The following is a 27,756-nucleotide window of genomic DNA, read 5'->3' on the forward strand; positions in this document are numbered from 1 at the left end:
GGAAAAGAGCTGTTACAGCATCTGATTTAGTCTGTGCAACTGCTATTCTTATGTACGTAGACGAGATGTAAATAGTTGGTCTAATATTTCTACTTGTCCTTCACTGTACAAAAAGCCACTCCGTCCATATTACCTGAAAGTTTTTAAAAATAAGAAGAAACCTCTCAGCCCAAGCATGTTTGAAAACCGGATGCGTTTACATGGAAGCGAAAATAGATTGCGGAATTGGAAAACAGGCAACTAGAAGCGGTTTCCAAAAATCGATTTTTAAGGCTTTACATAACCACCCAGAAGAGGTATCGGGAAGTCGATATAAGAAAGTTTGTTTTTGGAACGCCATGCGAAGGGGGTGTGTGCTGCCAGCTGTATAGTGCGGTACGAGGGGGAGGGATGGAGGCAGGCGGCCCGGCAGTGCCGACACCGACGTAGACGCCCCGCTGGCCCTGCTGCAGCCGTTCCTCGCCTGCCGCGGGCCCAACTGGCAACGCCGCCCCGTGACGTCAGAGCTGGGTGGGGGCAGCCGCGCGCCCCGGCTGTTGGTGCGGCCCAGTCGTGACGCAGCAGCCGTACGGAGAGAAGTGTGCCGCCAGAGCATCTCTTCTCCGCGAGAGTACCAGAGGAAGGTAAGGCGGGCAGCTGGCCTGTGCTGGAATTTCAGGGAGCTGTGTGTGTTGTTCTGCACGCTTTTGTCTGGCTTGTCGCCTAACCCACGGCAGACCTGCTCCTAATCCATTGTCGTACTTTAATTATAAAATTGAATTGTTGCCAACAAACAAATGGCGAATAGTGTGTTAAATTTCCCTGTCGGGTGTTTAATAATTCGCGTCTTGTTATGCCGTAATGCTACAGTCATCTGATCGCTGAAAGCTTCCATTAGAATAATGTGGAACGAACGGAAAATAGCGCCACATTCCGTCGGGCATTGTTTCGATGTCCCTGTAGTCCCTCGCAGGTATACATTCTGGGTGTTGACAAATTTTTAAATTCAGATAAATGTGATAGCTCGAAATTAATAACGTCTGCTATCTAACAGCTATGCTCAACACATTCATCAGCAGCTGTCCATAATAATAATATTAATAATAATACTAATAGGCGTCACTTCTCTGCAAAAAGGAAGAAACGGTTTTGTTAATTTTGTTTTGTCCATAATTAAGTAGTTTATGGTAAGAACGGAATAACGTTTGAGCTTCCACTACCCTCCGTTTCGTGTTTTTTGTGTAACTTTGAGTTTTCGTGGTTTCGTATTTTTTCGGCAAGGTTCCTAATTCATGTGTTGTTCGTTAACTAATAAACTTCTGGGCCGAAAATCGGGCGTTATTACGTTGCAGCCGCTTAAAAACTTACGGTTATTATACACTTCCCTGTTGGCTTGTCACGCTTGATTTCGTCATTTTCTGTGACAACGGATTTCGTCTTGAATGCCGTAAATTGTTTGCGGCCAACTTTTCCAGGCAATTTTCTTTTCTGTTAGCACTTAATACACGTTCAATAGAGTTCATGTTGCTACTCCACTGGAAAGCCGATTTCTACACAGTAGACAGCCAACTCCAGACATATACAGCCGTTTGCGTAAATGATTAAATTCAGTTGGTACTATTTGCCGACAAGGTGGCTTAACTAGAACACAAGTGAGGCGCTAAGAGCCGTAACGGCCAAGAGCACTTAGCTTCGACCCCCTATATTTAAGTGAATATCTGAGAAACCAGTGACAGCTCAGTGAGTGTTCAAATATAAGTACAATGTGGCCCTACAGTACAGATAAACTGACCCAACAGATGTCAGAAGCATGAATAAATGCTACTGTCAAACAATCGACGATTAGGTGCTTCATGGTTCTCAGCCCCACAAATGTATTACTGTACGATAAATTTTAAAACATCTCGTTCAGAATGTCAGAAAATAAATTTTTTTTCCCCCTCAGTATAACATACGCTGATGTCGGATCTGATTTTACTATGCATAGTGTGTATCTGTGGTGTATGCAGCCGCTAGCGGGATTTATGGCGAACGTACATAAATTTGCTGCCGAGTGCTACCAAGTGGTGGCATTGACGTAACAAGTAATTGAGTGGTAAGGGCTAGCAGTGCACGCCGCGAACCGCGCACATTGTTCATCAAATCCTATGTATTTGGCCGGTAGGGAATTATACGCCACGCCAGTTGCGCATGTGCAGAAACTTTTTTAAGGCCCGTTCCCACCAAAAAACCGCGGGGCTGGGCCTCGGTTGCCACGTGCGTCGCTCTTTGCACACGACCCGGTGCCGCGCCGCCATCACAGAACGCGCTGAGCGTGACGTCAGTCACACAACCCCGGGCCACACGAACTTTCGCCGAAGCGCTCTGGCGTAGACGCGGCGGCAGTTATGAAACACTTACCATCCGATTTAAAGGAAACGGTTCGGTGAAAAAATTTTATTCTTCTTCTGCGTCTTACGGCCTGATGCCTTCTGTCGATAAAGGACTGAATTTCTTTTCGTTATTCGTCGTGGTTGCGTGCTCCATCGTATTTACGTAAACCATTACACGAATTTTTAATGAGCTTTCAGAGGTGAAAAGCCATTGCGTGGGCTTTGCCTATAGTTCATTTTAGATAATACATTATTGCATATGAAATATAGTCAACATGCCGAAATTGTTTTTAAAGTTGAGAGCAGAGCGGTAGCTATGACCGTTGTCGAGATACACAGTGGTACGTCGGCGGATGGGCTGTGCGGAGGCCGCGCGCGGACCGCCCGCCATGCCGCACACACTTCGCCCTGCTCCTCGTCAACCACGTGGCTGTTATCGGCCCCAGGTTTCCTAAACGGTTCAAGATATCGAAACTTTTTTTTTTTTGCGAATGATAACTTCTAATGAGTCCAATGTTTGGTCGCATGATAAATATCCAAAATTTATTTACCTATCGAGATGTGAAGGTAACTATAGTTTTTCAGCATGGATCGATTTAATTTTTTAAACGGCATTTGATAACAAGTGAAATGAGAATTGCAGTGACATGGAACACTTTAATATTTACAGTACTCGAAATTGACGTACAGAAGTTAAACAGAAACTAATTTGATGGTATGTCATAAGATGTAATTTGCTAAGTATCTACAGCTGTTGATCGTTTCCTTTGGTAAGTAATGAATCCTTTTTTCTTGCTGCAGTGTACTTCATTTCCTAAAGACGCGTTTTGCCCTTTGCTTTAAGGCATCTTTGGTGGAATGTAGAATGATTCAGTTTGTTTTTATATGTGAACGCTTGTAGATTATAAAAGTTAATCGTATATTTGTGTGAAAAGGTAATTACTTACAGTTGAATAGTTTTTGGCGCAAATCTGCGCTTCTTCACTTGGTCAACACTTTTTGTGTTCACTCTTTTTTTCTCCTGTCAGTAGCTGTTGACATTTTACCAAAAGCTGTAATTTAAGGTCGTAACTACAGTGTGTTCAATTCATGTCTCCTCTTCTTTCGTTTATGTACATGCTGCCAACCTAACGAATTATATGCTGAAAACTAACGTTTCTCCTGTTCAGTGAGAGTTATAGAAAGTTGGAACTGAATGCAATAATTGTCAGAGAGTGGTTGAAAAGTTTGGTCTTCAGCTGATTTCAGTTTTGGTTTAAGTGTTTTGTGGAGGAGTTCATGTAAGAGTAATTCACTACTTACATTAACAGATACAATAGTAGAAAAACATTTCAAAGGATGGTGATTATTATCAGAATACTAACACCCGACCCCTTTGTCCCTACTCTTACATAAACCCTTCCAAAAATATTTAAACAAAAAATCGAATATCAGCTGAACATGAAAACTCTTAACTACGCTCTGGCAGATACTACATTCACATTCAACGTCCTACAACGCACCCTAACTACACACACACACACACACACACACACACACACACACACACACACAAAGGGAACAGACTTCAGTTTCAGCATATACTTCGTTAGGTTGGCAACGTGTAGATGAACAAATCAAATAAGAGACATAAATTGAACACACAGTAGTTACGACTCTGAATCAATTTTTGGTAAAATATCCACCGCTAGTGATAGAACACTAACTATGCTCCACACCAAATAGCGCAAAGAATATTAAAATTGTAAAGAAAAAAATTAGCGTGAAGATGTGCTTACGTCGCAGCTTTCGCTCAGTTCATACTCTGTAGAAATCAAACCTGCATTTGGATCGGACTTCCTTAACTCTTGTGGAGGAAGGTGTGCAGTATACTGCTGCATCCATTTTCAATAAGCTACCGCTCGAATTCAAAAATCTTAGTAGTACATCACGCGCTTTCAAATTGAAATCGAAGTGTTTCCTCATGGGTCCAGTCCTTTTATTCTGTCCAAGATTTCCTTGAAAAATTAAGGTGATTGTTGTTTGGTGATTGACTTTATGGATTGACATTTTCGCGTTTGTTAACATTTTATTTTTGTCATCACTTTTATGTTGTAATTTCATGTACTGACAGGCTCCATGGCCTTGGAGATTTGCTCCTCAGTTTGGCCCTACGGAGCTTGACGTGTAAACAAAAAAATAAACAATAAGAAAAAATGTCTGTGTACTGCCAGTGTATTCTAAAGTCACGGATGATACGTAACCATTCATTGTTTGTTGTTTCATGAAGGAATACATGTCTTATGGAGAATGCTACAAATGGCAGAGTGGCCAAAATGGTTATTAAGCAGTGTGTGTGTATACGACCTGGGAGATCAGGGAAAAATCCGGAAATTTTTTCATCCGGGAGAAAACCGGGGAAAACCCAGAAATATTTTAGAATTCCGGGAATTTTTCATTGTTTTAGTTTTCAGTTAAATTTTTATAACTTCGATTGGTAAGAACCAGCGCTCTAACAAAGGCTATTGCTGTATGTCGCTACTGCAGAATAATACGGCAGCAATAAAACGTGAACGAGAGAATAGAAAACGAAAATAACACTCGAGTTGCGAAGGAAATGCGCCATGTGCAACATAAAAACACAGTGCTCATACAAGCGTCTGCCAATAGCAAAATGTGTGAAAGGCTTTAGGGAGACCTCATGGCAACAAATTGCTACCGATGAGCGTGACGTCACAACTGCTTACATTAGATTCTTTTGAGCAGTTGCGAGCGAGCTCAAGCGCAGTTGAGCCGCGTATGAGTAGTACCTTCTCCCGTTTCTGGTTACAGAAGTGTGGCAGTTAGTTGTATAAGCAATAGCAGCAAGCAGCCAGATGCTACCCGGAAAAATTTCACTGGCGCGCCTAAGCTGGCACATTCACGCATGCGTAACAGGCCCGGGTCTAGGGGACGAATGGCAAACCGGGGTATCTGTCCCGGGTAGCAATTTCGGGGGGGGCGGGGGGGGGGGGTAAAATTCATATTCTTGACGAAAAAGACATCGTTTCTCAAAACGCCTAGCATCCAGCGCACGTTGTTCGACTATCGAGTCTTCATATAATTTTGAAACGCATCCCTGTAGGATTTTGAACATTTTTGAACAAATTATAAGTCTATTTCTGAGTGAATGAATCATAAGTTGAATTTTTGTATGCGTGCGTAGTGTACGTGATGTGTATGCAAGGGGAATCCCCGTCGCATCTAGAAATAAACTTTCCTGCAGACAAAAGGGGACAGGGCTACACAAGCTGAGCGGAACAAAGCCGAATGGGTGAATGCCAATCGCTGTTTATATGGTTGACTAGGATTGCGAATGATCAGCGTTGTTATAATTACTAGCGAAATCCATAGGCTGAGACTACCAGAGCGGAAATAAACGAGTAACAGGAATAAGAGGTAAGAAAGATTACATATCTTCTTGGTGTATCCATGAAAAGGAAATTCTGACAGGTAAGGTTTGGCCAGACCGTTACACTAGTAAGGGCCAGTCGTACAGTCCCCGGATAGCAGCCGCTAAAGCTGTATTCTGGTAGTGGCGCGGAAAACGCGTTGTACGAACACATAATAATGATGAATGCTTGCGTTAGATACGTATGCAATATACGGTTGTATGATCATATCAGTCCTTCATACTCCCAGCTAGGTTGGATACGCCCACATAAGGCACGCGATCTCCACACGATGTGCTTACTTCATCGATTTCTTAGCCACTGGTGCCCCCAATACTTATCTTCTCACATTAAACACCTCTCATCAGTTCACAACCGCAATACCAGATCGGATACGTCTAGCATCTTGGCTGTACCTTTACATAACACAAAATCTTTCTCCGTGTCATTCTCCATCTCAGCCATACGACTATGGAACGCGCTCCCCTGTGATCTGCGTCTTAACCAGAACCACTCAACATTCAAGAGGGAACTCAAGACTTACATATTAGGGACGGTATAGCCACCATTGTTGTGCCCCTCTCATCTTTTTCTTTCTCCTCTCCATCATAACTCCGAATTTTACCATTCTATTTCTCTTCCTCTAACCTATCTACCTCTTCTATATCTCTTTCACCCCATTCCATCGTCTTATGTCTCTGCTTGATGAGAATAACTCACAAGCTGCAATAATATAACGAGAAAATTCCCAACTAGCAATAGGACTGACATTCATAAAAGAAAAATATGTTTACTTTCATATACATAGTCATTATTATTATTATTATTATTATTATTATTATTATTATTCTTGATTGTTATAATTATTTTTTGATTGTTATAATTATCATTGTACTACTTTTATAATCTCTATTTTTTTCTTTAACATTAATACTGTATAACATGTTATATGGCCTTAATGTTCTGTAGAAACTGAAATTTGTTGAATCTGAGTATGCCTGGTTAGGTGTAAGAGAGGGCCTGAAGGCCCTAATCTTGCCAGGTAAAATAAATGCATAAATAAATAAATAAATAATAACGCCTAACCGGAGAATAAACGTGGGATAACTAAACTGGTGGTTGCGGTAGGGTTAGTGAAGTTAACCGGAGAATAATTTTTGACACTGGCAGGAATAGTTACAAAATAAGTGATAACAAGGTTGTTTGTTCGGACGAGGATGGAGAGGAAACGGGGACATCACACATTTTACGGAAAAATATGACGACTCCAAATTTATGTCAAGTTTCGTACTACTACTTTTTGATCTCGTGCTTGAGAAGCTAGAGAGTGTGATTGAAATGTGTAACTGTTTCCTAACACAAAAACGTTTTGCTTGTAGGTGGCCTAATAACGAATTTGATACGGGTACTTTGTGAATTATATTATGTGGTGTTATAAAAAAAATGCCAAAACATCTTGTTTACTTGGTGTGTGTAAAAACTGCTGCAATATTAGGCAGGCCTATTTCGTTTAGCAGACAGTGACAAAATACGCGTAATCAGATCGAGAAACCACACCAGTCTTGGTTACTATTTGTATTAACAGCTTTTTCAGTACTAGACAGCGACATGTCGTTTTCTCATGTAGCAAAACGTTTGACGAACTTTGATGAGGTAATAGATTCTTTCCCAGAAAAGAAAGCACGCCATGTAAAGCTGTAGCAAGAGTAGGGAGAAAAATGCTAGGACTTACTGATTGAAGATATGGGTACTGTCTTGCTTGTCTTGTCTTTACTGGTTTTATGTATCCTATATATATAATTTCATGTCACAAAACAGCAAGTTGTTAGCTAATAAGCAATGAAGAGTGCAAAAATTTTGTAAAGAGTTCTTGTTCTTCGGGTTACAAATAATCCCATCCGATATTAATTCAGAGTTTTTTAGGAGGGGCAGGAGAGGCAGCGGAGGACATTTTAATTTCCACTGTCTGGAATATAGTTTGGTGGCTTCCATTACACAATATTCCGCGTTTGAATTTCACAGAGCGAAATACTGTGACGAGCGATAGAAAAATGCTGTGTGAAGAGGCGTGGCATTGCACTTTGGCACACTTCTGACCAAATAACATGTCTCACATTTCCTCGAACACGTGTGTTTTATGGATCAGACCCTTCAGAAAGATGTGCGCTACAAAATGAACATATTTTTTGTCTCTCGTGTTCAGACATTTTACAGGAATCTAACATTGCGTTCATATCAGTTTGTATAGCCCCTCCCCCTCTCTTCTCTACATACTTCTTCCACCATATATCCTCTTATTTGCTTAGTTCTGGGTACCCAAATCAGCGCCAGTTGGTTCTCCTTTCAGCAAAGTTTTTTTTTCTTATTTAATGTAGGCACCCAAGTTTTCCAAGTGCAAAATCGCTTTTGCGATTTTCGACTCTGTCAGCGTATTGTTAGACGTCTCTGTTCCCCATGGTCTACTTTATTTGCTACGTTTTTATTTTTTGTCTATTAAATTAAACATTCGTGTTTTATCCAAAGATGTCAACTGTACCTCTTTCCGGTTAACATTCTCTGCTGATGTCACCACTTCTTTCAATGAAGATATCTATTCGTATTGTAATCGATTCCTTCCTCTGTTTCAATCAGCCGTTGCCTGTAACATTAAGGACGTGAAACCTGAATAAGTTAAGGCGCAGAGTTTTTCGTTAATCTGCTTCCGTTTACTGTCACTTTGCGTAGTTGTAAACTGCAGTCCGTAACCAATAAATTATCGTCTGTGTAAGTCTGTACCAGGAAATGGCTTACAGTTTAAAATCTGGTTCGAAAACTCTGTTCCAAGGCCGGTCGCGGTTGCCATGCGGTTCTAGGCACTTCATTCCGGAACCGCGCGACTGCTACGGTCGCAGGTTCGAATCCTGCCTAGGGCATGGAACCTCAGATGTTAAGTCCCATAGTGCTCAGAGCCATTTAAACCATTTTTTTCTGTTCCAAGTATGTATTATTCTCTCATGGTTATCGAGCGAAGTGTTTGCGATCATTACATTATGGTCAGTGCAGAATTCTATCAGATGGGTTCCCCTTTCACCCCTTCCCCCTAAGTCTATATTTTCTTACTATTTTCTCTTTTTATACCTGCTACCGTATTCCAGTCTCCCACCACATTTCAAATTTTTGTCCAGCTTAACTGAGTAATCTCTCTTACCGTACATTGTTTCAGTCTTTTGCTTTGGCGGAGATAAAAATAGGTTTATATTTTTTACATTTTCGCCCTTTTTTTAGTGATTCATTCAGAAGTGTGAATAAATTTTCTCAGATTTAGTTCCCAATGATGAGTAATGCTTCTTTGTATGATTAGTCTCAAACCAGGGGCAACACGTAATGGAACGTCGTAAGTTTTGCATCGGTATCCAGTTTCCGGCGCACTTACTGTTTCGTGCAAACCACGCATCTGGGCATTAGCGCACTTTCCTGCGAATGTTCACTCACAACAGCCGGAAAATGTCTCCGTGTGAATCGCAGAGGATTCTAGTCATCGCAGTACCTTCCCCTACCACCATGACTCCGCTCTGTAGCATATTTTTCTACAATCTCCCTTACGAGAGAAAGGTGAAACTCTGCGGGTGCCAGTTTTCGCCCTGTTACCACCGGTGGAGAATGCACAAATCCAGAATGTGAAAAAAATACTTCTTACGCGCTGATTCCACTGAGCTCAGTTACATGTCACAACGGTCAGCAGCACCCATACTAGAATTGTTCTCTACAATACACTGCGGTTTCTCTATCTTTTCGTCAGTATTTGTCAGTCTTCTCTGTTTCAACCATTCGTGTTGTGTGACTTGTGGTCAACATGTACACGTCTCTCGTATCGCACCACTTGATAGCAAGGACCTTGTCAGTGGACCTAAACTCAGTTTCTCCTCGTTTTAATTTCGTCTGCAGTTTTGGCATGTTACGCCTGTTCTCAGAAAGAGTGCCACATGCGGCTGTTCCATGATGTGAAGCCAGAGGAACAGGTCGGGCTGCAGTACCAGCCAGTCATTGACATACAGAATATGACCCTGTTCCAAATATGGTCCCATAAGAGTTGCCACTTCGTCGCCACTTTGTCGCAAATTGTAGAACTGAATTTCTGTTGGTGCGCCTGTATACACAATAAAATTTAAAATATACCCACTGTGACAGTTACATCTACATCTACATCTATACTCCGCGAGCCACCTTACGGTGTGTGGCGGAGGGTACTTATTGTACCACTATCTGATCCCCCCTTCCCTGTTCCATTCACGAATTGTGCTTGGGAAGAACGACTGCTTGTAAGTCTCCGTATTTGCTCTAATTTCTCGGATCTTTTCGTTGTGATCATTACGCGAGATATATGTGGGCGGTAGTAATATGTTGCCCATCTCTTCCCGGAATGTGCTCTCTCGTAATTTCGATAATAAACCTCTCCGTATTGCGTAACGCCTTTCTTGAAGTGTCCGCCACTGGAGCTTGTTCAGCATCTCCGTAACGCTCTCGCGCTGACTAAATGTCCCCATGACGAATCGCGCTGCTTTTCGCTGGATCATGTCTATCTCTTCTATTAATCCAACCTGGTAAGGGTCCCATACTGATGAGCAATACTCAAGAATCGGACGAACAAGCGTTTTGTAAGCTACTTCTTTCGTCGATGAGTCACATTTTCTTAGAATTCTTCCTATGAATCTCAACCTGGCGCCTGCTTTTCCCACTATTTGTTTTATGTGATCATTCCACTTCAGATCGCTCCGGATAGTAACTCCTAAGTATTTTACGGTCGTTACCGCTTCCAATGATTTACCACCTATGGCATAATCGTACTGGAATGGATTTCTGCCCCTATGTATGCGCATTATATTACATTTATCTACGTTTAGGGAAAGCTGCCAGCTGTCGCACCATTCATTAATCCTCTGCAGGTCTTCCTGGAGTACGTACGAGTCTTCTGATGTTGCTACTTTCTTGTAGACAACCGTGTCATCTGCAAATAGCCTCACGGAGCTACCGATGTTGTCAACTAAGTCATTTATGTATATTGTAAACAATAAAGGTCCTATCACGCTTCCTTGCGGTACTCCCGAAATTACCTCTACATCTGCAGATTTTGAACCGTTAAGAATGACATGTTGTGTTCTTTCTTCTAGGAAATCCTGAATCCAATCACAAACCTGGTCCGATATTCCGTAAGCTCGTATTTTTTTCACTAAACGTAAGTGCGGAACTGTATCAAATGCCTTCCTGAAGTCCAGGAATACGGCATCAATCTGCTCGCCAGTGTCTACGGCACTGTGAATTTCTTGGGCAAATAGGGCGAGCTGAGTTTCACATGATCTCTGTTTGCGGAATCCATGTTGGTTATGATGAAGGAGATTTGTATTATCTAAGAACGTCATAATACGAGAACACAAAACATGTTCCATTATTCTACAACAGATTGACGTAAGCGAAATAGGCCTATAATTATTCGCATCTGATTTATGACCCTTCTTGAAAATGGGAACGACCTGCGCTTTCTTCCAGTCGCTAGGTACTTTACGTTCTTCCAGAGATCTACGATAAATTGCTGATAGAAAGGGGGCAAGTTCTTTAGCATAATCACTGTAGAATCTTACGGGTATCTCGTCTGGTCCGGATGCTTTTCCGCTACTAAGTGATAGCAGTTGTTTTTCAGTTCCGATATCGTTTATTTCAATATTTTCCATTTTGGCGTCCGTGCGACGGCTGAAGTCAGGGACCGTGTTACGATTTTCCGCAGTGAAACAGTTTCGGAACACTGAATTCAGTATTTCTGCCTTTCTTCGGTCGTCCTCTGTTTCGGTGCCATCGTGGTCAACGAGTGACTGAATAGGGGATTTAGATCCGCTTACCGATTTTACATATGACCAAAACTTTTTAGGGTTCTTGTTTAGATTGTTTGCCAATGTTTTATGTTCGAATTCGTTGAATGCTTCTCTCATTGCTCTCTTTACGCTCTTTTTCGCTTCGTTCAGCTTTTCCTTATCAGCTATGATTCGACTACTCTTAAACCTATGATGAAGCTTTCTTTGTTTCCGTAGTACCTTTCGTACATGATTGTTATACCACGGTGGATCTTTCCCCTCGCTTTGGACCTTAGTCGGTACGAACTTATCTAAGGCGTACTGGACGATGTTTCTGAATTTTTTCCATTTTTGTTCCACATCCTCTTCCTCAGAAATGAACGTTTGATGGTGGTCACTCAGATATTCTGCGATTTGTGCCCTATCACTCTTGTTAAGCAAATATATTTTCCTTCCTTTCTTGGCATTTCTTATTACACTTGTAGTCATTGATGCAACCACTGACTTATGATCACTGATACCCTCTTCTACATTCACGGAGTCGAAAAGTTCCGGTCTATTTGTTGCTATGAGGTCTAAAACGTTAGCTTCACGAGTTGGTTCTCTAACTATCTGCTCGAAGTAATTCTCGGACAAGGCAGTCAGGATAATGTCAGAAGAGTCTCTGTCCCTGGCTCCAGTTCTGATTGTGTGACTATCCCATTCTATACCTGGTAGATTGAAGTCTCCCCCTATTACAATAGTATGATCACGAAACTTCTTCACGACGTTCTGCAGGTTCTCTCTGAGGCGCTCAACTACTACGGTTGCTGATGCAGGTGGTCTATAGAAGCATCCGACTATCATATCTGACCCACCTTTGATACTTAACTTAACCCAGATTATTTCACATTCGCATTCGCTAGTAACTTCACTGGATATTATTGAATTCTTTACTGCTATAAATACTCCTCCACCATTGGCGTTTATCCTATCCTTGCGGTATATATTCCATTCTGTGTCTAGGATTTCGTTACTGTTCACTTACATAGTCCGAATGTCTTCATTCCGAATCTACTTCGCTTGGTTGGAATGACTTGCTTAGAAGATAATCGTCCTTCGAACAGCAAGAGAGTTTCATCTATACAAATCTTGTGATATGGGCGACATGAATTACGAAATGTCTTACGAACTTTGCCAACACTAGCCGTAATTTTAAATAGACTGTCACTTCCAGTACTCGCAGAGTTATCACTGAAGTGTAAGATTCCCAGAAGTAGACAAAAACGGTCTCGGGACATAATTTCGCTGAAAACTGGTGTGTTCAAAAGTGTATCTCTGTACCAATAATCACGTAATTTTAACTTCTTAACTTGCGCCATTAGAAAGCAAACAGCAACAAAGCGATACATTTCCTCAAATCCAGTGTCTTTCCATTTTGACAGTCGAGAATTCACAAAAAATGGTTCAAATGGCTCTGAGCACTATGGGACTTAACATCTGTGGTCATCAGTCCCGTAGAACTTAGAACTACTTAAACCTAACTAACCTAAGGACATCACACACATCCGTGCCCGAGGCAGGATTCGAACCAGCGACCGTAACGGTCACGCGGTTCCAGACTGAAGCGCCTAGAACCGCTCGGCCACAACGGCCGGCCCAGGAGAATTCAGATTCTGTAGTATTTTCTCTGGTGTAAACGTAGAAACGAATTTGTTTCGTTTGCAATAAATTGAAAGTTCTTGAGACATAAATATCATAAAAAATGAAAGAATGTTTGGGTCAGTATCTGGCATTTGTCCTGAACTCGTCATCGAAGTAATGGTTTAATGGCTGGAAATCGGCTTCTTTCCAGTCAAATGTGTCACGTAAGTGTGCATTTTTCTGAACCGTTTCACTGTCGCTTTCTGATTCCTCGGATTCAGAGGAACTGCTGACTGTAATTCTCGCTCTCCCCTCTGATCTAAATGGCTGAAGACTACAGCTTTGAGATTCTGTTGAAGACCCATCACTGTTAGCAACGTCAGATAATTCACACTCACTGCCGCTCTTAGTGCGCATATCCAGGATTTCTTTATCTGTGCAACCACGGCGACGTGACATTTCTCACGTAGAAAACAAGAAAACTGACGAAATTACAGGAATGTAAGTCGGATTCTGCAGAGAGCGAACACAGCAACATGCACTCTGGAACTACACAGTCAGACCACTGAACAGCTACGAGAAGAACAGGGCGGTAAGACAGCTGTGCGTGTACGCACGCCCGCAGCGCCCAGGAGGCTGTGCCTCGGCGCGCCTCAACTCTGCCGGTGGCGCGGGCCGCGTCAACATTGCCCGTGGCGCCGCAGGGAAGAGGCGAGGCGGCGCGTGTCCAGGGGAGGCGTGACGAGCTGACGAGGCTGCCGCCGATGCACACCGTCTCCACACTGACCGAAGTTCGTGACGTGGAATGTCAACACTGACGCAATTAACAACGTTTACCCTCTTATGTGGAAATTAAAATGAGATTTTTAATGGTTTGTTCACTGTTGCTCTTCCCCATGTCCTCACAAATGTTTCATTGCCCTACCATGGCTCACTTTTCATGGGAGCCCTCTCGTGTAGTGAGTGTAACTACAACCCCCCCCCCCCCGCCACACACACACACACACACACACACACACACACACAGACGTTCACTGTGGATATCGTATCACAGACACAGTCCCTTTCTCTGTTCAGAGACGTCACCGAACCCACCCAGAAATGTAAACAACGATGCATGCGCAGTGCCTGTTAGAAGGAGCGGGTCCGACAGCCAATCAATTCCAGCCATTCCACCTGGAAGGAGGTACACAGGTCGTGTTCTGTGTAGTTTCCCTTTGTGCTGGGAAGGGCTCTCAACAAGGGAAGTGTCCACGCGTCTCGCAGTGAACCAAACCGACGTTGTTCGGTCATGGAGGGGGGGGGGGGGGAGGGAGAGAGAGAGAGAGACAGGAACTGTCTATGACATGCCTCGCTCAGGCCGCAGTGGATGACCGCTGCCTACGGATTATGCGTCGGAATAACTCTGGCAGCAACGCCACCATGTTGAATAATGCTTTTCGTGCAGCCACAGGACGTCGTGTTACGACTCACTGTGCGCAATAGACTGCATGATGCGCAACTTCACTCCAGACGCCTATCGCGACGTCCATCTTTGCAACCACGACACCGCGCAGCGTGGAACATATGGGCCCGACAACATGCCGAATGGACCACTCAGGATTGGCATCACGTTCTCTTCACCGATGAGTGTCGCATATGCCTTCAATCAGACAATTGCCAGAGACGTGTTTGGAGACAACCCGGTCAGTCTGAACGCCTTAGACACACTGTCCAGCGAGTGCAGCAAGGTGGAGGTTCGCTGCTGTTATGGGGTGGCATTATGTGGTGGGCCGACCGACGTACACCGGTAGTGGTCACGGAAGGCACCGTAATGCCATCCTCCGACCGATAATGCAACCATATCGGTAGCATATTGGCGAGGCATTCGTCTTGATGGACGACAATTCGCGCCCCCATCGTGCAGATATTGTGAATGACATCCATCACGATTACGACATCGCTCGACTAGTGGCGAGCACGTTCTCCAGACATGAACCCTACCAAACATGTCTGGGACAGATTGAAAAGGGCTCTTTATGGACGACGTAACCCACCAACCACTCTGACGGATCTACGCCGAATCGCCATAGAGGAGGGGGACAATCTGGACCAACAGTGGCTTGATGAACTTGTGGATAGTATGCCACGACGAATACAGGCATGCATCAATGCAAGAGGACGTATTACAATCTGGACCACCACCTCTGGAGGTCTCGCTGTGCGGTGGTACATCATGCAATGTGTGGCTTTCATGAGCAATAAAAAGGGCGGAAATGATGTTCACGTTGCTGTCTACTCCATTTTTCTGTACAGGTTACGGAACTCGCGGAACCAGGTGAGGCAAGACTACTTTTGGTGTGTGTGTGTGTGTGTGTGTGTGTGTGTGTGTGTGTGTGTGTTCACTTCAAATAACTGACATCGGCAGTTGCAAAAAGATTATTTCGTGAGATTAACGATTCTTCCCTTTGACTTTTATTGAAGTTAGAATTTTGCCTCGTGTAGGTTTTTCAGAGGCATTTATTATACAGACAAACTTACGACCAAAAAGCCGTGGCAAAAAAAGTCAGTAGAATGGGAAACCAGTCAGAGTATAAAATTTTTACTTTTTATTTATTCGATGACTAATTTCGGGCCGAGACCCATTTTCAAATCATCATAAGTCAAAAATAGCATTTACGAACATGTCAAAAATGTTTGTTGCACATTGGTATTTTCGGAAATGCCATTTCCGATTATGTTATGACGATTTCAAAATTGGTCTCGGCTCGAAACTGGTCATCGAATGAATAAAAAGTAAAAATTTGCAACTTGGGCTTGTTTTTTATGCTACTGATGAACAGTAGTTGTTGGCCTAAGGTACTGCAGCATGCTGGAAGTTCGCAAAAGAAAATGTGTTTGTAAGGTGCAGTAGCTGCTGTTAATTTTTTCCAGAGGAAATCTGTTTCTCACATGTATAACACTCCAGAATGATTGCAGCTTGCCGTACTTCAGACATTTGGTGGGTGATTTGGTAAATGTAATCGATACCTCTTGACTAGCTTTTTCCACTAAACTGATTAGTCATTCGACGGCTCTTCACTGACAAGGGATCTGACTTTGAGCCACGAACAGGTTTTAAGCAGTCCTTTAAGGACTGCATGGTTTTCGGAGGTTGGTGGTTAGAGGGGGGAAGCAGAGCCACTTTGCCGGAGGACAGGAGAATCTCGCGTGTGTCTTTTTCAGCAGGAAGGCCGTCCTGGTTTTTAGCCGGGCGAAGTGTCTCATATGTTACCTACAATGCAATAGTCCTGCACAATCGCAGTTCCCCGACTAAGTGCATAATGAAACTCATCGTATGTGTCAGTATGGGCACTGACTCTGTTGTGAGTAATTCTGCCCATTGATCACTTTACGATGTCGGCATACATGAAAAAAAAAAAAACCAAATGACGAAAACTGACGTTTGATAGACACACAGCCGTCCATTTATGTAGCCTCACAGTTGCATTTGTGTGCGCTGATGACGTGATGACGTTCAGAGGGAGCACATGGTCGTAATAAGGACTGAAAAAGCCACACACTATGGGTTTCTTCCAGTATTTAACGACCGTTAAGTTCTAAATGTTCCTTTCAGCTCTGCAGGAAGTTTCAGTACAGTAATGCAAAGTCTATAGTTACCGCGGATGGATGATGTATTGCTCATAACTACGGACTCGCTATGTATTATCAGAGTTGTTAACGTGTGAGAGCAGCAAGGCCCTTATATTTACTGGAGGAACGAATCAGTTACAGTCCCTTAAAAGATGGTGTGATTCTTCCTCCTCCCAAACCGAGTCTCACTTATCTACACCCTTGAAACGACTGTGAAGTGCATGGCAGTGGGTACATGCATCGTATCACTCACTAAGAGTTTCTCATGGTCCATTCACGTTCAGGGGTGTGTGAAGAATCATTAAAGTGCCTCTGTGTGTGCAGTAATCAGTCTAAACTTGTCTTCGTGATCTGTGCGAGAGCAATACGAATGGAGTTGTGATGTATTCGCAGAGTCAGGATTTGACGTTGGTTCTACAGACTTTCTGAATGTGCTTTTATGGAATATTGTCTCCTCCAGAAATAACCTGCACTCAGTGCAGTCCTTAGCTCCTCGAAAAGCATGCAGAATGGCCAAATTCTGGGCTGATTTAACAATTGTGGCATTCCAATAAACCTTGAAAACAAGTCGGTGAAATCACTCACCCAGACTCAGTACAGAAACATTCCTATAATGCATATAATGTCCCGTAATCAGCACGAAACACGCCGCGCAGTGTTTGTGTACGAAATGAAATGTTCACATGCGATTATCTCCTAAAACAAATCACTCACAAATCTCAAGCTTTCACAAAATATTCTGTACTGTAGTCGAACTTTGTCAACGGCAAGAGAAGCAATAAAATGCGCAAATTTCTTTATTTTGGAATAAATTTGATCAGCGCGATTTAACATAGGCGTTTACCAGAAGATGGCTCCCGAACGACTTCATTGGCTCCTAGATCGGAGGCACAAAGCCATACTGATACGCACGGGATATGCTTAATTCCTATTGGCTAATATATTAAACAGCCAATCAGATCATTTCGAGCACTTGTACACTTCAGGTATTTTTAATAACAGCCAATCAGATTACTGCAGCTAATTTAGACGAGAAATCAAGTAATTCCGAAACTAAATAATGAAGACAAAATTAGATTCCATTCCGCAACATAAATTACTTAAAAATTTAATACTCAACTCCCCTCCTGGCTGCCTTTTACAGAATCAACCTGACATACGTCACAAATTCCACTATTGTACAAGAAATGTTCTCACACATACATTTACTTAATTTCCATAAAATTTCAACGTATCTGCTCAGACCCTGCAAGACACTTACATAACCATAACACAATGAAATAATAATTTTCTAAAGTACTTTCTATTTAGTCAGAAATCTGTGGTAATGAAACGAAGGAAAATTCCAGACAATTAGATCTTATGGACCTGTACTTCTGGTTGTAGTTTCAATTGATACTATAGATGAACCCATCACAGTCGTCCCTTAGGTAAAAATTTATATCTCCGAAAGTACTGAAATTATTCACTTGAAATCAGCTGTGCCTGCGTGAGAACCAAAATTCTGCTCTCCTCCCAGCTCCGTGGTAAGCTACGCTTTCAATGTAAGATGACAATTCGTAATAATTAGCTACATTGCAAACCCAGAGAGTGGTTGAAAAAGTTTTCATATTTTCATATAGCTGACATGGCCAGTTTCATCTGGTTGTTTCATTCAACTGATAAAACTGACCGAGTGAGTAAACAGTTGATCAGCCACTCACGTCTTGCTGCATCAGTGACCGGCCGTCATCCGTGTACTGCTTGCCGTGGAGTGAATCCTTCGTTGGACCAAACAGACGGAAGTCGGAAGGTGCGAGATGCGGGTTGTTCAGCTGTGAGTGATCCACCGGTCACCTTGAATGAGAGCACGTTCCCACATCGCAGGAGTCACAGCCGTCTGCAGCTGACCGACACGTGGGAGGTCGGCCAGATATGCACAACCCTGCTGCGACGATGACGTTGCTAGGCCGGGCGTTGATCACCAGTAAGCTCTTCTGACGATGACAGACACCTCGCACTACGACTCAGGGTGCTTCTGTTCACTGACAAATCTCCTCAGACATTCTGCAAGCGGGTATGAACATCTCCGATGCTCTGGTTTTCATCCGAAAGAAACTCAGTGACAGCTCTCTGCTTGGGTCGCACCTCCTTTATGGACGCCATTTTGCAGGCTACATACGCTGCTGTCAGCTGTTGAAATTTCCATGAAGCTGTAGGGGCTGAAGTGGGAATATTCCACGATGTCTCAAAATTTCGCATGTTTCCAACAGAAATTGGCCAAGAAAAACGTGTAGCGTTGCAGATCGAATGCCCCCGTAATTTTATAACTAGCTCAGTTGGACGATGATTGTGCTTATGTATTTTAGTCTGCTTCCTTGATCTTGATGTGGCTAGATTCTTCACAATGCCTGTCTTCGTCTCGCCATCTGGTAGCAAGAAATGCGTGTGTTCGAGAATAGCTCCTCCTTAGATTTCTCCGTGAGGTCACTGGAAATTTGTTTAATATCGTTCTCGGCCGAAAACACTAACATCTTATTGATATATGAGCTGCACAGAGAAGTCGCTACCACAGCCAGGACAGACACACAGCCAAACCAGATACAGAAGTACTGGCTTGCACGTCAACTAGTTCCGAAAATGACGAAGAGATTAAGGAAATGCTTTTTGAGAGAAAAGAAATTGGTCAGATCGTTAAGCCAGATGAAAACTTGTGATGCGGCACTCGAAATCGATAGGCAGAATACGAAGCGGAAGAAAAGTTGGAGGAGAAAAAAACTGAAGTAAGGGAATGAAAGGGGAAGCTGTCTGGCAGAATTTTGCACAGAGCATAATTTAACCACTAACAGTTTGTTTGAATCATGAAAGACAATTGTGTACATGTTAGGAGTCAGAATGCACCTCACTATTTGATACATACTACATAGTCCTAATATTTACTATTACTTAACAAATAAAAATGTGCTCGGATGGAACCTTCTTCTCTCATAATGACTCTGGAAGTTGCTAATGTCCATTCCAATCAGCTGGAAATTTATTTCCTGAACCAGAGATTACAAGTTGCAATTTTCATTTTAATCAACGACGTGGAAAGAAGTCCCCTCTTAACGAAACGGAGAAAGACATTGTTATCTAACAATCTATCCAGAGTACGATATATTGTCTTAGAAATATTGGACCATGGTTGGCTGTCTATTCAGAAAATACTGTCTGAAAAACTAGTTTCGTTGATTGTTGGACTATTTCTGGACCAGTTGGTTGATAAAGACCAGATGCCATCAGACATGTGGAATTACAGTGGAAGGCCCAATCACATCGAAAACGCCTCTGAGGGGTGGAAGAAAATGATTAATATCAAAAGCTCAGTCAAATGTTTTCTCATTAATAAAAAACCTTCGAGAGGGCGTCGAGTGCTTTCGCTGATTAATTTCTAATTTTGATGGAAAAAGAATAAAGAAGTCTGCAATTCATACTGATGAGGCGACTGTAATGATTCCAAATTGATTGCACCGTGAAATCGTTTCTGACTTGTGTGACCCACACACGGAAATTGCACTGAAGAAGAAAACATCACCACCATTGGAAATTATATAAATATTGAAAAGTAGTTTAATGCACGTCGTACTCATTGGAAACCTTGTAAACAACTTTAATGATGGACGAAATGAGACCACTTCCTCATGGTTTTCCTGGGAAATGACACACAGACAGCTAAATACCTGTTGCAATTTGTGGAACATCTGGTAATGAAGACTGGTAGGGCTACGTTAAAGGTCATGCCTCTTCTAGGGCACCATCACGGCACTCCTATTGAGACAGACTCTATGAAGAAAAACCTGTGTGGGTGGACAGCAAACAGAAAACCGGTGCAGAAGACACAAATGACAAGCAGCCACGTCTACTCATTCGCCCTCCGTCTGAAGACCTGCTGCAGACCACTGCACGGTGTGTGGTCGAACCACTGTCCTCCCGAATGTGAGTCCAGAGTGTCTCACCGCCGCGCCCTGCATACCCAGTCCACTACTTGCATTTCACACACGTTTCTCTGCCGGTTACATGGCGCAGACACGTACGAAGATTGTGTCTCCAAAATATGCTGAAGGTGATCGGGACCATGGCTCTCTGTCTACTAATAATTCAGACGCGATCCCGCTCAGTATCTCGGCAAATTTGTGATTACCTAGAAAACCGTTTCAGTGAAAGAATCTGCGAAAGCTCAGTGTAAACTACAGTTGCATTGAGTGTGTCACAATAAAGTAGAATACTACACCACTGATCTCAGGATACATTAAAGATTTATAAGACAATGACGTCTGTTACTTAGACGAGGAACATGTCGATGCTCGAAGACTGTATGGAAACGTAAACGGCTTTACAGCTTTTACCACTTCGTTTATTTACATGCAGCACCACTTGAATGTAGGAAAATAAGGTAACAATACCTGTAAACAACAGTAAAAAGTCGTTCATTATGCGATTACAACGCCAGTGTCAAAAGTTTTGAGCCTATAACATTGAGTGCATAAAAAAACGACAAAGCAATATAAAACGAAAACAAGTGTACAATTAACTAACGAGGGATGGGAAAGGAAGACTTGGGTTGGTCGGGTGGCTTCCAAAAGACTGCAGTGTACGTGTTGGCCTGCGACCCTGCGCTGACCTCCAGCGCTACGCTCCGTACTGCACTGCCTCGGCGTCTCGATCCACGTCGAGCGGGCGCGACAGAAGCCTTCGGACGAATTCTTAGGCGCTCTCCTGGCACCGTAACGGTCCGGCAGACGTCTTACGCTGGTGGAATGGAGGTGCTAATTCGGCACGATTCGAAAAAAGTGGACGCCGTTCTCGCGAAACCCAATTGTCTGAATTTACGAAACCAGTTTACACTGTAGGGTGTGGAACTATTTCACTGACTCCGTCGTTTGCCCCTCATACGACCAGGAGAGTAAAGAGTGATGTCGGAGCTGTGATAGAGCTTACTTTGGTTTAGCCATGATGTATCTGTCGTCTAATAAGTATCCGAACGTTCTGTGGGGCAAAGATGCTATACAAACACGTCCACGGCAAAAGGAGGTACAAATATATATTTGTGCGGAAGTTCCACAACACACGTTCTGGAAATGGAGGCAACGAGTTTCATTCCTAAACTGCTCAACCTGGAAATACCTGGGTACACCATAGCTTGCGACATTCGGATAAAATGGCGACATGGTTTATCATTGTATTATGCAGCATTCTTTACCACGGAGGTGGCCGCTGCATCTTTTTCTGAAGAAAGAAGATGCAGATATCGATCTGTTCAAAGGAGAGTTAAAGATACCAATGAATTTAGACTCTTACAGTGGTTCAAAACGGTTCAAATGGCTCTGAGGACTATGGGACTTAATATCAGAGGTCATCAGTCCAATAGAAGCTAGAACTACTTAAACCTAACTAACCTAAGGACATCACACACATCGATGCCCGAGGCAGGATTCGAACCTGTGACCGTAGCAGGCACGCGGTTCCGGATTGAAGCGAGTAGAACCACTCGGCCACGATGGCCGGTCAAGTTTAATCGTGCCTACCCTGAGACATTCACCGAGGAAACTGATTTCTGCATTACATGTACCCCGCTTCTGATCAGGTGTCACGCATATGAGGAACCTGAGATAAGGAGGAAGAAAATATTTCTCAGAGGTGCCACGAGCTTGGATTTAAATATAAGTCCTGTAACTTTAGTGCTGAAAGAAGTTTGTTGCTTTCCCATTGTTTTGCTATGACGTCAATAAACCAACTTTTGACTGAGAACGATAACATTTTTAGAAGATGAAAGCAGTCTGTCATAGCACCGCGCTGGTAGTTACAAACGTTATGTCATCACGAAGCAGTACGGACCCTTGTCATTTTAAGGAAACTGGTGACGTTGCAATTGATTTAGGGTGGATAACACTCACCAGCTGTTGTTTCATTTCATACAGGTCTGCATGCGCCTCGTACAAGTGTTGAGGGTGCAGTGTGAGGGCTGCTCAGTGGCACTGTTTCAGGACCACCCACCATGTCGGCAGTTACGGAGGTTCAGAACACCACAACCGAGGCCCTGGCCGCCCTGCTAGACGGGGGTGACGGCTCCCTGGTGACGCTGGTGGCGGGCGAGACGAGGGTGGCGGCTCACAGGGCCGTGTTGGCAGCCGCGAGCCCCGTGTTCGCAGCGATGTTCGCGCACGACATGCTGGAGGCCAGCTGCGGCCAGGTGAGCATCGACGACGTGGAGGGCCCGGTGCTGAGGCTCCTGGTGGCCTACACGTATACCCTGCAGGCCCCCCAGCTGCCCGACACGGCCGCCCAGCTGCTCTCGGCGGCCGACAAGTACGGCTTGTCGGCCCTGAAGGCTGCCTGCGAGCGGCAGCTGATCTCGCAGTTGGCCGTCGAGACCGCAGCGGCGACGGCCGTCAGGGCAGTGAGGCGCTCGTGCCCGGACGCCACGAGGGCTGCCGTCGCCTTCATAAAGGACCACCTGCAGGTGATGGCCACGCGGGGCTGGGCAGACGCTGTGCTCGAGTACCCACAAGAAGTCATTGAAGTCAGCAGTATGCTCGGTGAGCCACCAGCAGAAGCCAGGTAAGCACGATTCCCTTTTTGGCAGTGCTAGTGTGAATTTGACGTCGTCCTTGCTTTGTTCGTCATGGGTTTCTTTGCTGCCTAAGTTGCATAGCACCTTAACGTCATCTACTTACTGATCGTCAGTCACGATGCTAAGTGTCTCGCTGTTTACACTTCTTCTGCCTCTCATCAATTTCGCCTTTCTTTGATTTACTCTCATTCCATATTCTGTACTCATTACACTGTTCATTCCATTCAGCAAACCCTGTAATTCTTCTTCACTGTCACTGAGGGAATCAGTCATCAGCAAATCTTATATCATTTCACCCTGAATTTTAATTCCACTCTTCAATCTTTCCATTATTTCTGTCATCGCTTCTTCGGTATATAGATTGAGCAGTAGAGGCGAAAGATTACATCTGTCTGACACCCTTTTTAACCCGAATACTTCGCCCTTGGTCTTCCACTGTTATTTTACCTTCTTGCGTCTTGTACATATTGCAAATTACTAGACTTCTCCTGTGGCTTACCCGTATTTTTCTCAGAATTTCAAACATCTTGCAACATTTCATATTGCCGAACGCTTTCGTCAGGACCACAAATCCTATAAACGTTACCGAACGTCAATTTTTTTTCCGTTCTCCTGTGTATTATCCTTCTTAGCAACTGGGATGCTTCAGCTGTTAAGCTGATTGTGCAATAATTCTCACACTTCTCTGCTCTTGCAGTCTCCCGAATCGTGATGATTATATTTCTCTCAAAGTCAGATTGTATATTGCCAGACTCATACATTCTACACACCAGTGAGAATAGACCTTTTGCACCTCCCCCAATGATTTTAGAACTTCTGATTGAATGTTGTCTATACCTTTTGCCTTCTTTGATCTTAAATTTTCCAAAGCGCTTTTAAAATCTGATTCTAATCACCAATATTTTCCATACCGACTCCTGTTGTTCTTCTGTCACACCATCGGACAAGTTGTTCCAATCAGAGAGGCCTTCAGTGTACTCTTTCCAACTATCCGATCTCGCCTGTGTATTTAACACTCGAATTCCCATTGTGCTCTTAATGTTACCACGCTTGCTTTTAATTCCGTGGAAGATTGCTTTGACTTCTGTATATGCTGCGTCAGTCGTCCCAAGAATTACTTCTTCTTTGATTTCTTGACATTCTTCGTGCAGCCATTTCACCTTAGCTTCTCTGCACTTCCTATTCATTTCATTCCTAAGTGACATATTTCTCTCTTACTGAATTTTCCTGAATATTTTTGAACTTCTGTCTCTGATGGATCAACTGATGGATTTCTTATATTTCCCATGATTTCTTCGCAGTTAGTTTCTTTGTACCTACGTTTTTCTTTCCGACTTCTCTTACTGTCGTTTTTAAAGATCTCCATTCCTCTTAAACTGAACTACCTTTTGAGCTGCTTATTATCGCAGTATCTGTAGCCTCAGAGAACATAAATCTGATCTCTTCTTTCCTTAGTACTACTGTATTCCACTTCTTTGTACATCGATTGCTCCTGACGAGTCTCGTAAAATTCAGCCTACTCTTAATCACTGCTAAATAGTTATGACTCTATATCTACTCCTGGGTATGCTTTAACGCCCAGTATCTGATTTCAAAATGTTTGCCTGACAATAATATGGTGTGACTTTAAACCTCCCATATTTTGATTCTTTTCCAAGTATACCCCCTCGTCTAGTGATTTTTGAACGGACTATACCAGCTATTACGAGGATAAATTTACTGTAGAACTTAACTAGCCTTTCTTCTCTCCTATTCCTATTATCAAGTACATATTCTCGTGTAACCCTTTCTTCTACTCCTTCCCCTACGATCGCGTTTCAGTCCCTCCATGACTATTACATAGTACTGAATTACCTGTTCAATATCCTCACTTTTTCTCTCTCTTCACCTTCAACTTGCGACATCATCATGTATACCTGAACTATGCATGTTGTTGGTTTGCTTTTGATTCTCACGAGAACATATCTATACTCACTTTCTGTCCTGCCTTTCTATTGATACTGAATCCTACTGCTGTTGCTACTACCCTATTCTCATGTGACCAGAAATCCGTTTCTTATTTTCTGGCTTCCCAACCACATTCGAACTCCTCACTTTCCAGCTCCCGAATCATAGAATGTTATCCTTTCGTTGGTTACTCAACCTTTTTCTCGTGGTCACCTCCCTCTTGGGCCACCTCGCCTGGAGGTTTGAATGGGGGACTAGTCTTTTGCTAATGGAGAGACCGTTATGGCTCTTATTGAATCACATGCCACATGTCATGTTGATGCACGTTATGTATCTTTAAGCAGTGGTTTACATTGCCTTCTGTATCCTCACGTTGTTGATCATTGCCAATTTTTCCTCATTTAGGAGCAGTTTCAGACCTCAAGGGAAAGAGGGTGCCCTGAACCTCTGTCGGCCCCTCCGCCCTCTTTGGAAAGGCTGTTGGCTGAAAGAGGCTGACACCTTATGCTGGAAGTCTTCAGATACCAATGCTGATGATTCGTATTCAAAATTCAAGTGATGGTGAGATTCAAACCTGGGACTGAGGACTTTCCTGATTACTAAAAAAGACGCTACCCCTGGGTGACTGGCCCCAAAGAGCAGGGTATGACTCCCTGAGATATCCAGTAAAGCGGGAGCCATGAGCACTGGGGCTAGTCGTGCACACCGGGGGGAAACAAGAAGAGAATACTCCAGCCAGCACAATAACATTGTCACACTCAATGCTGTGCCTTACAGTCACATTTCCTTCTCGTCTCTGTTCAGCTATTGCCCTGAATATTTTCCGGGCATTCCCTTTCACTAAACAGACAGGCAATCTCTGCCCCCCCCCCCCTCCCGTCTTTTTTGAAGTTCCCTGTGGCGTTACCAGAGGTCGTCCAGGGAATGCCATCAGGTTTCCTGCTACTGGGATACAGCAGATTATATTCACTGTCCACCTACAGGTGTACGACATATCTCCCACAACGTCAGTATTGATGTGACGTTCTCATCCAGCTATCATTTGTTGCCTCTGTCTCTTGGATACATATGCTCCATACAAGTCTGTTTTGTTTCCTTTTCAATTTAAAAAAATCCATATTCAATAGACTACAGGATACTTCACAAGTTGGAACCATTGTCCATCAGATAAAATTGCATACACGGCGTAACCCATTTTTTTCTTTTAATGGTGGCCTCTACTGCAAACTGTTCAACACGAAAATTGTTGTTTAAGAAACACATCACCACTGCTGTCTTTTCAATGAATCGAATTGTGGAGACATTACATGCATATATAGAGTTCTATTTGCTTTACTCAAATGCAGATTTTGAATATACTCTTGATAACTTTTATAGCATAGCTCTTGTAATTCGTGTCCATCTTCTTCATTCCCTCAGGCTTCACATCAAACAGCGCCTGCATATCCATGACCATATAGTTTCAACAGTAAATTGATACCCCAACTTATCAGTTTGTTTCTCTCTCTCTCTCTCTCTCTCTCTCTCTCTCTCTCTCTCTCTCTCTCCCTCCCTCCCTCCCTCTCTCTCTGTCTCTCTCTCTTCCTCCAGTGTTATAATTCAGCATCTATATATCAGTTTTCAGAAAACCTCACAACCAAAAATAGCAGCCACTTGACTAACTGCTTCTAAATTCTGTCTGAAAGTTTTTTTGTCAGGGCAGCAAAATTGTTGGCCTTTATGTTTGGAATTTAGTTTGTGCTTCATTTTGAACAATTTGTTGTTTTGCATCTTAAGCTACAACAGTGGGGAATATAGCAGAAGTAGTGCAGAAAAAGACCAGTTAATTGGTGGCACAGTCACGTTAAGTGACAGGCTGGTGTTCTTGGCACTGAGTGTTCTGTTGCCCCGGTGGACAGTCCCTCAGCTATACCGCCTGCAGTGAGCCCCTGTGTGAACACGCCCACCCACACAGTGTTTCTCTGTGCAGCTCGCCGACCCCCAACTCTGACTGTCAACCCCACAACGGCCACAGCCAGACTCCTGCTGCAGCTGCGCCCCCCACGTCTGCCCGACACACCCCTCCACCTGATGACGCAGCCGTCTCTCGCTTCCGGTGAGTTGTGTTACCACACGTGCCCAAATCTTACCCTCGCAGTACTGCTTATTTTGGCATTAACCAGCCGATATAGTAAATAAAATAAAATACAGATTCCTTCAATTTTTGGATAGAGGTTACAGTTGCAATTAAACATTACTCCTTTCTCACTTTTTTGGCTATGATATTTTGAAGATTGAGCACATATGCAGAAGATTTCTCGTTCTCTGTATTTGCCGTGAGAATTACGTTCAGTTCAGAGTCACTCAACTGTAGTTGTGTAGGAAGTGTCCCATACAAATCATACCCATTTGCAAAGATTCTT

General features: G+C 43.4%; 1 protein-coding gene across 1 annotated transcript; it reads left to right on the plus strand.

Moving 5' to 3' along the window:
* The first annotated feature begins 565 nt into the window (after positions 1–565).
* On the plus strand, positions 566–27,453 carry LOC126212683 (speckle-type POZ protein-like). Its single transcript, XM_049940102.1, has 3 exons — positions 566–623; positions 22,821–23,394; positions 27,324–27,453. The coding sequence occupies exons 2-3, from the start codon at positions 22,832–22,834 to the stop codon at positions 27,451–27,453; spliced, it is 693 nt and encodes a 230-aa protein (XP_049796059.1). The 5' UTR covers positions 566–623; positions 22,821–22,831.
* The last annotated feature ends 303 nt before the right edge of the window (positions 27,454–27,756 follow it).

This window comes from Schistocerca nitens, chromosome 11 (assembly GCF_023898315.1).
Source record: "Schistocerca nitens isolate TAMUIC-IGC-003100 chromosome 11, iqSchNite1.1, whole genome shotgun sequence".
Taxonomy (NCBI): domain Eukaryota; kingdom Metazoa; phylum Arthropoda; class Insecta; order Orthoptera; family Acrididae; genus Schistocerca; species Schistocerca nitens.